General features: G+C 36.6%; 1 protein-coding gene across 3 annotated transcripts in view; it reads left to right on the forward strand.

Moving 5' to 3' along the window:
• Nucleotides 1–10,863: 10,863 nt before the first annotated feature.
• LOC107666524 (transcription elongation factor A protein 2-like) overlaps nt 10,864–15,485 on the forward strand; it is a 28,774-nt gene continuing 24,152 nt past the window's right edge. For all 3 annotated transcript variants that reach the window (XR_001631677.1, XR_001631676.1, XM_016457912.1), the window contains exons 1-6: nt 10,864–11,106; nt 12,096–12,158; nt 13,676–13,781; nt 14,008–14,101; nt 14,575–14,711; nt 14,972–15,028. Coding sequence is in view for 1 of the 3 variants with exons in the window: in XM_016457912.1 (XP_016313398.1) it covers nt 11,038–11,106; nt 12,096–12,158; nt 13,676–13,781; nt 14,008–14,101; nt 14,575–14,711; nt 14,972–15,028 (526 nt within the window). In the remaining 2 variants the exon portion in view is untranslated. The remainder of the gene's footprint in view (nt 11,107–12,095; nt 12,159–13,675; nt 13,782–14,007; nt 14,102–14,574; nt 14,712–14,971; nt 15,029–15,485) is intronic.

Raw genomic sequence — 15,485 nt, forward strand, 5'->3', positions numbered from 1 at the left:
GAATCTCTATGGTGATGATCAGCCGTGGGTGGAGATGAATGCAAATAATTAGTGCCTTCAGTTAAGTAAAAAATAAAACAGCATGGGGCTGGAAGTGGATCATAAACAATATGAAAACAATTTATAAAGAGATGGATTACAGGTTTATCTTCTCTGTGATGTAGCGAATCAGCTCATGGGGAAATATGAATAATCAATCACAACTAGTTATAATTAATTATAAATATTTAGATCCGCTGTAGATATTTACTTGACCTCTCAGGGTCAACTGTCTGTCAATTCTAAGAACGTTAATTTCCTGGTTAAGGGAAATAACTTTCTTACTGTACAATTCTACAAAGGGCTTGTAGCATAAATCTGCATGATCAAATGAAAAATTGTGTTTTTGATTGGTCCAGACGCTACAGTGACCTTTCGAAGAGCTGAACGTGCCATGGCACTAAAACACAATTGATAGAATATGAGCTGGGTTTTTAGAAGAACATTAGTGAATTTGGTAACACTTTCTATGAAGCCATGTATAATTCATTATATGCCTGACAATCTACCTTAAAATCAGTTGTATACTCTTAAACGATCTTAACAGAATTTACAATACATAATAATGATTTTAATAACATAATGGCTTTTTTGTCTGTTAACAAAAGATCAAAGTCACTTGCAGTCTGTGTACTGCAGAATTATCATAATGCTACTAATGTTAATGTGAAGAGGACTGCTGGACATTGTTACATTTAATTTATGAAATTCCTTCATTAAAGAGTGAAATGAAACTAAATGTACTACATATCGAAAGAAAAAAAAAAACTTTATTTAGATATTTTCCACAAAATATTATTATTATTATTATTATTAAGAATTTTCTTAAAATGTCATTAAAATATTTTGCACTACATTTCAAACAGAACATGTTTTTTATATTTAGATGTTTGTATAAAGTATATAATTATTATTTTTAATTATTTCAAATAACAGTAACAAGAAAAATGATAATAATAATAATAATATAAATATAATAATATAAAAGTTAAGAAATTTCAGCAATTTCAACATTTTACACATTTCGAATGAAAAAAAATCACTGTTTATATTTATAGATGTATTTTTTAAAATACAATAAAAATGATAATATTAATAGAAATAATAAATTTTCTGCCATTTCAAAATGTAAGATTAATCACATAATTATTATAAAATAATTACAAACATAATCACTACCACATTTCTTGCCATACGTGCCATAGTGCATTTTACTCTTTAAAATTGTAATCATACTGTATATCTGTATCTTCTAATAATATATTGTGATTACACAATTCTGTAAAATTATTAAACTATAAAACTAGAACTAGTGTGTTAAAGTTTAGGCATTAAGCTTTAAGCTTTGGTTCTTTGCAAATTAAATGCTGCATCAGAACGGCTCTGTGCCTTCTTTTCGGGCAGCTGCACACAAAAATCAACAAATAATTTGAATATTTTGATTCTATTCAATTTTGAACATTCAATCAGTGCAAGTCCTCACTAAAGCTTGAAACATTCAGCCCACAATTATTATCTTTCTGGAGTGACCACATTCTAAAAAGAATGAGTTCTTTTGTGTTCCACAGAAGAATGGAAGTACTGTATCCCTTTTAAAGATGATGAAGGCAGGGGAATAGCGAGGGTGACAAGCAGCAGGCAGGGATGCTGACACAACCGGACTCCTAACTTCGTAGCACCTCAGCAGAGGAAATGCGCACACCTCAGGTTTACTGTCCCCCATATTCTTCTGTCGATCCCAGAGGAGAGAGAAGGAGAGAGAGAGAGATGAAAAAAGAAAACAGAACAAAACCAGCTAAACAAAAAACAAAAAAGCCATGTGTGAGTGCGATGGCAGGCCGGCAGCAGGAGGAAACGTTGAATAGGAAGAGCCGTGAGGTGCGTGTGAGAGTGAGAGGGCTGACGGCTTCCCACACAGCGCCCTGCAGCACAGTAACTCTGCTGAGACAGGCCAAGGGGAAGCACTCAATTCCCCTGACGGAGAGGGTCAAGGCTGGGCAGAGAGGAGGGGTGATCAAACGAGGTGCTACTGAAATGGTTCGGCGAGCTGAAGATGGTATTTTCAGACAGGTAGCAAAGGAGGTTATGCGGATCTGAGAGAAAAGTGATTTAATGGGTCTTGTGGAAGGAATGAAGATTGGAGGGGGATGTGGACTGTATAAAGGAGGTGAAAGATGAAACTGAGAGGATGAGGGTTGTTTTGGTGCTGGATTGGTGGCGGCAGGGGTTATTTTCTGGAGCAGAAGGTGGGATTTGAGGTCTTGGGAGTGGGTAAAGGATGATGAAAAGTGTGTTTTTAAATGTGGAGATTTTTTTAAATTTATATCTGGTTGGATGGCGGCAGGAAAACAGAAGGTTAGTGTGCCAAAGCAATTGTGATCGTTGATGTGTGTGTGATGTGTTTAATGGCTTATTGTGTGGCTGCATTATTGTACTTCCTGTTGAAGGCGAAATGCCTGTCGTGAGTCCAAAAGGGAAAACGGTGATGTCATTAAAGCATCCCAATGTGGTGCTTACTAAGGGAAGCGTCACTATTACAAGTGCTCATACTTAAAATCTGAAAATCAGAATCAACTTTTTGTTGTGCTGTGTTTCAGGATGAAAACGATCAGAGCAGAATTGCAATATGTGGGCTCTGCAGATCACCGCTGGCCTAAAATCGCTTTCCCAGCACATCAAGAGCAGGCCTGGAGCTGTTCCTGCAGTCCTACAGACACTGTTTTATGTGTTCTGATACATGTGTTAAAAATCAAGAACATGCACTTTCCTTTCAGACAGAGAGGACCCTTGACAGAGAAGAGGAGAATGCTTCTTTGTCTCTAATAAGATCTTGGATGATGTTCAGTCCCCTTCTCCCTGACTTTTTATGCAATTCATCATTCGCTTCGACCAGGCTCACATGTTTTATGGTATCTCACTGCCTGAGAGTGAAACACACCATGAAAAATTACTATAGACATTAAATATGGCATCAACTGGAGTTTATCATATTGAGAATGGCCAGAGAAAGATATATTTGTTACAAAGGTAATATGAGAACACGGTTCAACACAATTAGCTCTCATTTAGGTCAAGCAGATACGCTGCATCTAACATTCACGTTCTGTTTTCGTCGATGCCCAAGATATTTGCCAGTGTCCGCCCGTGCCAGGGCCATCTTGCATCATTCGGCCTTAAAGGGGTCATATGATGCGATTTCAAGTTTTCCTTTCTCTTTGGAGTGTTACAAGCTGATTGTGCATAGATAAGATCCCTGAAGTTGCAAAGACTAAATACATCTTTCATGAAGATCTTTAAAATAAGCAGTTTTTACACATACCTGATACATATATTTTTTTCCAACTGTTTGAAAATTTAGCCCCTTTAATCTCTCAAAATTTAACAGCTTTCCAACCCCACTGACTTCAGGGCAAACTCCAGGTGACACACTTAACTTAGGAAAAGGTAACTGTATAGGCCCACTCTCTAACGAAAAATTCAAAAACTGCAAAAGAGGAGGAGGGAGAGCAGCTTTCAAGTCTAAAATCAACTGCTCTACCACCCTCACAGACCTCAATTCAACCTGCCTGGCAATCTCTTCCGCTGATCTCCACTCTTTTGAGTCTAAGTTAATCAAGTGTCCCACTTTAGTGAAACCTTTCATCATACATAACTTAACTATACTATTAGATATACAAACATTTCCTAAAAAGGAATTAAAAAACAATGGTTCATTCAAACCGTAGTGATCATTTTCAGACCTATACACCCTAAATACATTCCAAGATTTTAAAACCGATACATAAAAATTAACACCAGATGTGACATTTTCATTAAAAGATGACATCAAAAACAGTTGTTTATCAAGCTCAACACCACAAAAAGATCTTAATACAGCTAGCCCAAATGACACCCAAGGAATCAATTCCGTAGAAAAAAGAAGTCTCTGTGCAGATTTTAGTCTCATAGCTCTGACTTTTGCTAACAGTAGTGACATTGACAGACATAAAATGATGGTCTGACAAAGGAGTGGGAGTAATACAACTATTAAAATTTTTTTCTCTAACACTTCTTTGTACATAAATTCTGTCAAGCCTTGCTGCAGAAACCATATTAGAATTTACTTTTATCCATGTGTACTGTTTTACATCAGGAAAAGCTTCTCTCCAAACATCTACAAGATCATAATACATTATCAAATTTTTTTTTAAAACATCTGCTGACGGACTGTGAGGTTCTTCATGATTCCTATCTAATGTGTGATCTAAAGTGCAATTAAAATCTCCGGCCAATACAATAATCCTACCCTGTGGAACACTGCTTAAAGCTGTATGAAGTTTTTCAAAGAAAAGCTTACGTTCTGTCCCAATATTTGGGGCATATATATTAAAGAGTGAAAAATTAAGACCATGTAAAGTAACATCCACTCTTAGCATTCTACCAGGTAGAACATCAAAAACGCTCACATTCTGTTCTTTAAATTCAACTCCAAAAAGAATTGCAACTCCAGCACTATTACTAAAACCATGACTTAAAACAACTTGTCCATTCCATTCACTCTTCCACTGGACCTGATTATTTACATCCGTGTGAGTTTCTTGTAAAAAAACTACACTACCATTCTTCATAATAATATAATCAAAAAGAGATGCTCTTTTCACAGCATCACGACACCCATTGATATTTAAAGAGCCAAAACATAAAGGTGACATGATGCTAAAGGAAAGAAGAATTAATGAAAAGAAAAAACAAATTAATTCTGACATCACTAAAATACTCATTTCTTACCACGTAAATGCAAAGAACTTCTCACATTGCTCAGAATCTTCTTAAGACGATATCGTTTCGGCTTATCAAGTTCCTCAAAAGAAGCTTTTCTCATTGCTACTGTACCAGATGCCAAAAACAGACCTAAATCAGGAAAAAAAGTCTCAATCTTAGCCTTACGAAGTCCTTTAGTGCAATCCAGGAAGTCGTTAATTTGTATAAGTGAATAAAATTTAGACCTACTTCCCTCCACAGTAAGCTGCCTCTGCACACTTGAACCAGTCTCATTGTTCTCATCCAAAATGCTTTCAATATCTTCATTATCATTATCAGAATCCTCAGTTTGCAAATATGTACCAAATTCTTGAGAGCTTTCATCTTCTACACTTTGACTAATAATTTTCTCTTCAGTATCTACCGTTACCTTAGTAAGCTGCATCTGCTTTATCTCGCTATGTGAACCGTGATCAGTATCTACCTGCACTTCACAGAGGCCCGTCACTGATTGTGAAGCCATGTTCTCACTACCGCTTACAACAGTCACCTTATCTGCTTCCACAAACGCATCCATTGAGTTTTCCGAAACCACACTCACCTCATGCGAGGCACTCGGCGCAGCACCTTCAACAACTGACACCTCCGATGATACAGCAGCCGTATTCAACTCACTACTTGCCTGACTGTTACTCTCTTCATTAACAGCGGCAGCCGTGATATTAACGTCCACTCCATTTTTATTCGGACAAGACTGCCGAACATGCCCAAACTCCCCGCACACAAAACATTTCATCGTCTCTGAACTGATAAAAATCGTATAATCTTTACCATCAATACTCAACTTGACGGACAAGTTCAGAGCCTCATTCACTCTCAGTCGAAGAATCCACCAACTGAATTTCACTTAGAAACAGCACTATAGCCTTATTCATGCGTGATGCAGACCTAATGTTTGCGCCACCGATCACAGAACTCACAGCTAATAAACAATCTTCCACCGAGACCGAGGCGTCTGGCATGCATTTACAGCCATGCCTCACAGTCATCCCCATTGTCTCCATCACTCGGAGCACGCTGACCAAAGGTCAGCTAACAACCCCACAAAATGTACTCACAAACAAACACGTTTAATCCAAAAAAAATAAAAAAATAGAAAGTAGAAAAATGAAACTCACTCAAGAACGCTCTCACTCACGCCAACCAACTCCACTGTTCATACCAACATGCTTACAGTAACGCTACAGCACATATGACGGTTTTCCAAGCCCTGGGTTTCTTTCCTCAAACTGTTTGCAATTATACATAGGCTTTTTGACTGCACAGGACAGGTCGCACTCACTCAATGTGAAATTTCCTCTGTGATTGTAAAGAGGATGTAGGTTCGGGACTAGAAGTGGTCAGCATCTGATTTCAATTTGAAAGTGCTTATTGACAGAGTGATCTGTTTAAACTCAGCACACATGTTATTGCCTGCATGAGATGTCACAGCTCTTTCGCTCTCTTTCTCCCACTCACACACTCAGCCCTGTTCCCCTGTGCACTTTAAGCAGAGCTAAACAAATGCACACGCTTAAAACTATTAAAATCAATAGGGATTACTAGGAGAAGCTTTTAAATACAGTGTATTTTATGCACAGTTCCATGGAAATACAAAACATTTGCCATATTAATTGTAAATATGCCATATTAGTGTTGCTATATAACGGTCTTTAACTATATTTGGTAGATGACATTCATTTATTAGGTGTAAACTGGGCATTCATTGTATAACAAAAAAATGACATTAAAGTTGTGATGACATATTTTGATACTAAAATACATCAAATAAAAGGAGATATTTTAAGCTTTTGAGATATTTTGATACTTGAATATATGCCATGTTATATTTAGATTTTTACGCTTATTCCTATAACAAAACCATCAATGTTATCAGTTATGTTATAGGTTATCAGTGTGAGCTATTTTTATACATTTTTATATTCGGTATTTTGATATATTAGTCAAACATAGACAGATCAAAATATCTCATCATAACATTGACATAATTTTGTTTTTATAAGGATATGACTACTTAATGCCTTTTAAATAATTACTCTTATCTTCCAAATATGAATACAGTTAGGCTACATAGCAACATTAATGAAGCAACAAATAAACCATGAACTTAAACCAACTACTGTTAGTCACAATACATTAATATTACTGTACTCATCTATTTAGCTGTTTTAATTTTAACGTAAAGGAGCTCATAAAAATCCAGACTTGCAAATTAAATTAAATTACCAAAAGTTGTTTACAAACTTATTACAAAAAAAAAAAACTGTTCAACGATTCTTATTTCTTTCTTCTAATTGTTATAAAATTAAATTGAAAAAAGCTGCCAATTAAGAGGAAAATGCCAAATTTGTTAATAAATATTATCTTAAGAAAAGTGTAAGATAAAAGTCCTAAAAAGAGTCAACATTCGTTGTGAAATTTTATGAAAAAGTGTTAAGAAAAAATGTCAACGTTATAAAAGAAAGTAATCTATAATTTCTCATTTAAAGGGGTCCTACTATGCTTTTTCACTTTTTTCACTAACTTTATTTAGTCTGTAATGTTGCTGTTTGAGCATAAAAAAAGATCTGCAAAGTTACAAAGCTCAAAGTCCACTTCAAAAGGAGATCTTTTATTTAACAGAAATCACTTTTCAAAAACTACAAAGAACGACTCGTTTGGACTACAACGCATATTTTCCGGGATTTGTGATATCACAAATATCGACGAATGGGACGAGACCTGGTTGAGCTGCACTAGAGAAGGCAACGAGTGTTATCACTGTGTCGGAGACACGCTAGCTTTCCCAAGGCAGACGAACTTAGAGTGGTTACAATCATCTGGGTTTAAATCGTGCTCAAATTGATTTGATTTTGACGCAATATTTACACTGAAGCTCGCAGGCGGCTATGGTAATGGGCATGACATTTGCCGACCAGGCACCGAGTGCTGCCAATCACAACATACACTGGCCCAGCTAACCAATCACAGCACATTTCGTGTTTCAGAAGGCGGGCCTTCATTTGATACAGGAACTATTCGAGCCGTTCATGCCAGACTGGGGAGAGAGGTGTTGTAATAATGTCAAATATGTGAAAAATAATGTGTTTTTCGAACAACCTAGTATGAGAGTCTGTTCTAGTACACCCCAAAACAAAATCAAGATTTGTAAAAGAGCATAATAGGACCCTTTAAGATCAGTTTGACCCCATGCCTCGTAATGACAGATTAATGGTCCGCAACAGCCTCACACTGATAAGCCAAGTGAAATAAACACACACCTCAATCAGTCAGCACATTTCTAAACCACACAAAAAGTCCAAAGTAAGAATGGCCCGCCTGTATGCCTCTAAATAGGGAATGTATGGCAGGAACAGGGCATGCAGTGAGCCGGTCGGGCTGCCTTAACCCGGTCCAGTTATAATCAGAGATGACCTCAGCAGGGTGATGAAGACCGGGTTTCCTGCCTGAGGGACTGAGGCCTGAGCTGGCCATTTCGGGGACTCTCCCCCCTCCCCTCTGAACACATTCCCTCAATGCTGAGGTGGGGTTTCCTCAGCTGGAGAACATGCCACTCTGTCACCTTCAATCATATATGAAGGCTTCAACCCATGTATGTGCACATACCGTGGGTTCAACAGGGCATTATGGGACTCTGATTCAGAGTGTCACTATTGTTTTCATTGTCACTTGAAATGCTAAAGTCCGTATCGATCTGGTTTAAAAAAAAATGAACAAATGCTGCACAACAGTCAGAACAATATGTGAATGTAATATCTTCTTTACTTGACGAATAAACTACATTTTGTGTGTCTTTTATCACAAACTCACTTCTTGAATGCCGCTTAAACCATTTACCGTGAATCAAACATGCTTTTAAGTAAAAAATATGCAGCGTATCTCGGATTATTTTTCTGATTCACATAAGATACTCTTGCAATGGTGTCCAGTCAATCATTTCATAGCATTAAACAACAAAACACAAAAAATGGCAATTGCAAATTAAAATTTTAAATTAATTAATTTCAATTTAAAATTTAGCTCCATTGTACCCGTATAGAAAACAATGTGTGTGAGCAGTTGAATCTTAGAAAGTGCCTACTATTTTTGCCAAGTTTTATTCATAATTTTACAAAAATAATTGGGCTGCATAACATGCTTGAAAGGCCAAAGTGAACGGCTCTTTACCAAACACAGGTCAAAAATGACCTTAAGACAATGTAAGGGTTAAAATAAATGTCACTTAGTTTGATATTCTGTAGTCTAATGCAATGCCATTCATGCATTTTTATTTGTGGTTTCGGTGTTCAAATACTTTAGCACTTTTATTACAATGATGCCCTCTACTGATAAAATCCAATATTTGTTCAATTTAAACCTGTTCACACAACAGAGTAGGTCAAAAATAATACTGCCCTCATTTTGCAAAGATCCATAGAGTAAACGCATACATTTTTCATAATAATTTATCTGTTTATCTAATTTATTCATCATGATGTCCAGGCATGCTTAATGTGCTAAATGTGTTACAGTCGTAAATTCTGCAGAACTTAAAAGATATTTTGAAGAATGCTGGAAATCAAAACCAACACGTTTGTCATGAATGGACAGCACTGAGGGGGAGCAAATGATTTTCATTTTTGGGTGAACTATCCCTTTAATTAGGATGAGACACACTTGAAATATTATTAATGCTGAGCACAGCCACTTATTGTGCTAACATTGTAGTGCTATAAAAACAACCGGTTTGGCACATTCAGTTAGACCTGTATATTATTTACTCTTTACGGTGCAGAAATGAAAACTCCCAAACAAAGAACTCACCTTAGATGTGGAAAGCATGTTACACAGCAACCACAAATCCTGACAAGACATTTGGAAAATGACCAAGGAACAATAGTCACTGTTTCACTCAAAAATGATCCATAAGAGTTATTATTTTGCTAAATATTTTAAATGAAAGACTAATGAACAGAATGGTATAGAAATGCATATTACGTTTACAACACGTGAACTGTAAACTTTAGGTTAAGCCAACCATTGTCATAATAAGATTAAATTACTGCTGTATTTATCTATTTAGCAGTTGATTTTAAAGGGCAGACTCTTAAGTTAAACTTGTAAAAAACCTGAACTTGTATATTAAATTAGAGTCTATAACCAAAACAAAATGTTCTAAACAAAAAATATCCCAACTGTTAGTTTGTTAAAAATACTAGTTCACCATTTTTGTGTTTAACTGCTTTATTTCTGCGGTTATTCATATCAACTCCAATTCCCATAACACCCTGCTTCAACACGATGGGCAGTCCGATTCTTTTCCGAGAATCGGTTATTTCGAACAGCGCGTTCAAAGAAACGATTCAGTGACTTTTTTACGTGACAAAGTAAATTTGTCATCAGGTGATCTGATCAATGACATATCGGTGTGGCTTATGACATGTTCTAAACCAGGGGCCAACAAACTGGGCCCTGGGGGGCCGGTGTCCTGCAGAGTTTTGCTCCAACTTGTTTCAACACACCTGTCTGGAAGTTTCTATTAACGTTATGCCTAGTAAGACCTAGCTGGTTCAGGTGTGCTTAATTAGGGTTGGCGCTGATATAAACGTTTCATTAAAGCCATATGTAATCACATATTTATTTCTGTGTATTTATTTTTTTCAAATGTATTTACTTCACGTGCCCTACTTCAGTTTGTTGCAGCCATAACACATCTAATAACAATTGGTGATTCCGATGTTGACAAAACTGCAATACAATTAGCTCATAAACATTTCGAATACATAATTCATTTGTAACATTAGCTACCGATATTAAAGTAACTTAGTTAATTAACCTTTCGCCCCATTACTCAATCCAATGCAAACGCGCTTACTGTCAGCTCACTGGGAATTAATCATGTCTGAAAAAGACACGGTTATCAATTTCGGTGAGTTTGTTGACTTGAGAACTGCTGTTACCGATTCAGTCTGATTTGTGAACGAATCGTTCAGACCGATTTTATGAACAGGTTCATTTGATTCCTTGGAAAGATTCGACTGAAAAGAACGACTCGCTCGCGATTCGAACGTCGCTATACAACATTCTAGAGCGGAGAGAAAGGCAGCGGATTCCTTTCATACTGCCACTAAAAGAGAAACACACAGAGACGGGCGCATTTTCCCACATAAATGGAGGCAAGGCCATCGGGCGCCATCAAACAGCCCTAAACCTGTAAACATGGTGAAGCACCAAGAAGTGGAGCGCATCGCAAAGAAGCTGGACAAAATGGTACATAAGAAAAACACTGTAAGTGTGACAGTTTTCCTTATAGCGTCTGAAAAACATGCAGGAGAGAGAACTGTTGATTTCATCCGCGCGTGCGTTTCTGTTTGTCTTCATTAAACAAGCACGAGATCTAGTTCCTGTTTGTGTGAGATTATCACCTGTTTCATCCTCATCCAGACAACCGCCGGGCTCTTATTGGCCAATCTTCATGCACGATCGGCTTTTACTCTCATCAAGTTTGAAGCGTTAGTGTACTGTGTTGAGTAGGGATGGGCGATACCACTTATTTTGTTTTCGATATGATACCGGTATTTTTCAAGGCAGTATCGTCGATATCGATACCGATTCGATACTTCTGCACTAAACTTTTAAATTATGACATTTATTAAATTATTAAATTACTAAGAGTAAAATGGGTAATGATAAGCACTTCAGATGAGCAGGAAAATAGTTCTATCCTACACAATTACTCGCTAGCACAGGTTATTCGTCCAGTTCAATGCATATTGTACGCATTATTTATTTATTTTTTTTTAATTAACAAAATCACTGGTAAATAAAACACACATTAGTATCGATATTGTTTGTTTGAGTATCGATACTTTCGATACTCGCGTCAGTATCGATATATCGTTACTTTGGATCGATACGCCCATCCCTAGTGTTGAGCTGGCAGCTGGTTGTTCTCCAAATTTCTCCAGCGTAAACAAAAGCCTCATTTAAGCCAACACTTCACACCAGCCAGTCCCAGTTTTGTCCCCAAAACACAGCATTTATGTGCAGACTGGCTGGGGTTTTCTGTGAAACAGCTAGTTGTGGAAGTCAGTGTTTACTAATGCATTTGAGAAGTTGTTGTGTAACAGTCCTTCGCCCTCGTTGTGTTTTTTTAAATTTTTTTTATCAAGATTGATTGATTCATTTTTTTTATTTCCATACCAGCATCTATAGCTATTTTCATGGCAAGATCAATGTATTTTGTTTTTTTGTTGTTGTTGTGTTTTTGTCTTCAGGATGGTGCCATTGACCTGCTTCGGGAGCTGAAGAACATGAAGATGTCTTTGGAGACCCTACAGGTATCTCAGCAGGGCTGGAGACGGCGTCTGTGGGCAGAGCATGTGCCGTGTTGGATTACATGATCATGGCTTTCTCTTCCAGTCAGGGAATCCCATGCTGCTGTTCTCATTGGCTGTGTTTGGAATGGCGTACTGTTTGTACTATTTCTGCAGTGTGTAGAATGAAATCAGTGCTTAGTATGCAAAATCTATGCGTGCATAGAATATCTGGATGACCTACTACATTTTCCAGAAAGTGCAGTACCCAACGGCACATATTGCATGGAATGTTAAATAACACAATGGAGTGTGCTCAACCTTCAATTTCCAGTCTGATGAATGAATAATTTGTATATATCCAAATCATATAGATCCTGTATATATTTTCACTCATTACGTGATCGTATTGACAAAAGTTACATCATTTTAAAAATGCAAAGTAATAATTTTTCTATAGCTCATATGCAGATGTTGCATAGATTGAACGGTGCATACTTTTTCATATGCTTTTTTTTTTTTTTTTAAATACTAGTATACACAGTATTCCATTCTGAACAGAGCCAGTGTTTGTTTTAGAATCTACCAATGTGTTTCAAATGCACTACTGTATGTATATACAGTATATTTGTAACTGCCTACTTTACATGCATGTCATGAGTGCATTTACTGTAGGATTATTGTCATTAGATGGATCAGTATTATTTTAGTTTAAAGGGGTCATATGATGCGATTTCAAGTTTTCCTTTCTCTTTGGAGTGTTACAAGCTGATTGTGCATAGATAAGATCCCTGAAGTTGCAAAGACTAAAGTCTCAAAACCAAAGAGATATTCTTTATCAAAGTTAAGACTCTGCCACGCCCCCCTAAAACGGCTCGTTCTAACACGCCCCCAAATCAGAGCAGACTGCGCTTGTCGGAAGGAGGGACTTTGTAGAAAACGAAGCGTTTGAGAGAGGCGGGGCATAGAGGACCTAAAATAATGTACAGTATTTGAAAAATAATGTGTTTTTTGAACATTAAAGCATGTCAACATATTCTGTTACACCAAATACACAAAATAATGATCTTTAAAAAAGCATCATATGACCCCTTTAACTGATAATCTATTATAGTTTTTATTAATATTTATAAGTTAATGTACAGACACATTGGCTTCTTAGTCCCCGAGGAAGAATTCTGAGAAAAAAACAGCAGTGATACGCAGAAGAAAAAATAATACATGGGGAAAACATATCCCAGAGCTGTGTTTTAGTCTTTCCAGAGCAGTGCCTGATATACTGTGATTAAAATAGTAAAGGCGATCATGCCTAGTATTAAATGTACTGCTTTTTTATAGCTGAAAATCTTTAGCGGGCATTTGCTTGCTGTTTTATTTACTTATGATCTCCCCTCTTTTGAGCATTTTATAGCAGAAGGATCAGGTAGTCAAAGCATCATATTTGGTTATTCAATACTGGGTTGGATGTTTTGATAGTCCAGTGGTATATTTAATGTAACAAATGTGATCTTCCTTCTGTTTCATTGTGATCCACGGTGCAGTCCACGCGGATCGGGATGTCAGTGAATGCAGTGCGGAAGCAGAGCTTGGATGAGGAGGTGCAGACACTGGCCAAATCTCTCATCAAGACCTGGAAGAAACTGCTAGGTACTGCATCCCTATTCACACACACACCGAAAGAAAAAGACACTTATTTTAGAGTGAATGACAGTGATGGAGGAGACTGAAGAATTTCCTTCTGAAAAGTGGTGGGACGAAGCTGCTGTCTGTTTGCTTTCCAGCTTTTATTGTCTTAAGGATGTTACTAGTTAACTTGGTGATAGTGAATGCAGTGTGTGTGTCCTGATGTTAATGCTGGACTTCTTTTATGTAGATGGGTCTGAGGGTAAATCGGAGGAGAAGAAAAAAGGAGGATCTCCCCTCCAGTCCTCATCTTCTAAAGACTATCCTGGATCCAGCGACACCAGGTGTGTGGAATCTAATCATTAAAGTCGTCATGAAATTACAATTCATCCTACCTATTTTCTAAATGCATATTATAGATCTTATTTTGAACAATTCATTCATGCATATGTTTCATTTTAAAAAGGGTGGCAGATATAAATATATCATATACAACAATATAAAATATAATATACAACAATGTTCATGCATTTTATTTGACATAATATTTACTAAATTAGATAACAATTTTAAAATGAGTAATTATAAAAAAAAATGTAACTTGATGAAAAAAAGTAAAATAAACAAATGTATACTTTAGATAGCAACTTCTTGATTCTTTAATCCTATTAATTTAACAATATTAACAATATTAATTGTTAAAAACATGAATAAGAAGTAAACAAACCCTCAGTTCTATGTATTTGTTTTTTTACAATACAGATTATTTTATGCAGTTTTACAAAACAGTGAAATGATGTTACCTTTTGTTTTCTAGTAACAAGCCGGAGACACCAAAAACTCCCACCACCCCCGTCTCCCCCAAATTCACCACCTTCCCACCTGCACCTGTCACGACGGACAGCGTGCGCAGTAAATGCAGAGAGCTGCTGGTGGCGGCCCTGCAGACTGATGGTAAGTGCTGAACCAACTGAACTGAGTCAGTAACTGCACTGTAAAATCTAACAGTGAAATTGACTAAATAAAACAAGTTAATTTCACTCAAATATGATAGTAAGTTCATTGCACTTGAAATAAAAAGTTAAGTGAAATTAAGGGAACTAAAATGTTCAATTAACCATTATTAAATGTAAATAGTGTTTAGATTTAAAATTTGAGTTGGGTTAAATTATTGGAGTTGATTTTTTTTCTTAGCGTTTTTTTTTTTTTCTCAGGTGATTACCAGACAATCGGCGTAGACTGTGAACACCTGGCAGCACAGATTGAAGATTATATCCTTCTCATTACCAAAAGTTACATTAGCTAGTGTTATGTCGGGATGATCATTGGTGGTCTAGAGAGAGTACCAGGGGCCCGTTCTTCGTACGTCGCTAATTCAGTTAGCTGGATTTGATTGTTGACGATTTGGCATGATCTTGGATTGTTTGGTTCTTCGAAGCTCATCCCGGAGTTGCTGTCATAGCAACAGGTCCGTAAGCTTAAACCTGCTTATTTCATGTAAGCAGGCTTATTTCATGTAAACAGGATTAGATTGCATCTTTTTAAGCAGAATTGATACTTAAAATCTGTCCTCTACCACCGCTACTTTATTACAAGAGTACCCTACTAATCCAGGGACAATAATTTAAAATAATAATCATTTAAAAATTAATTTAAAGATAATAGAATAATGTTGTGTAGTCTTTAATACTACAGACACAGCCAGTTTTACTCACTGAAAGATTTATT

Source organism: Sinocyclocheilus anshuiensis, unplaced genomic scaffold (assembly GCF_001515605.1).
Source record: "Sinocyclocheilus anshuiensis isolate Anshui unplaced genomic scaffold, SAMN03320099.WGS_v1.1 scaffold201, whole genome shotgun sequence".
NCBI lineage: Eukaryota > Metazoa > Chordata > Actinopteri > Cypriniformes > Cyprinidae > Sinocyclocheilus > Sinocyclocheilus anshuiensis.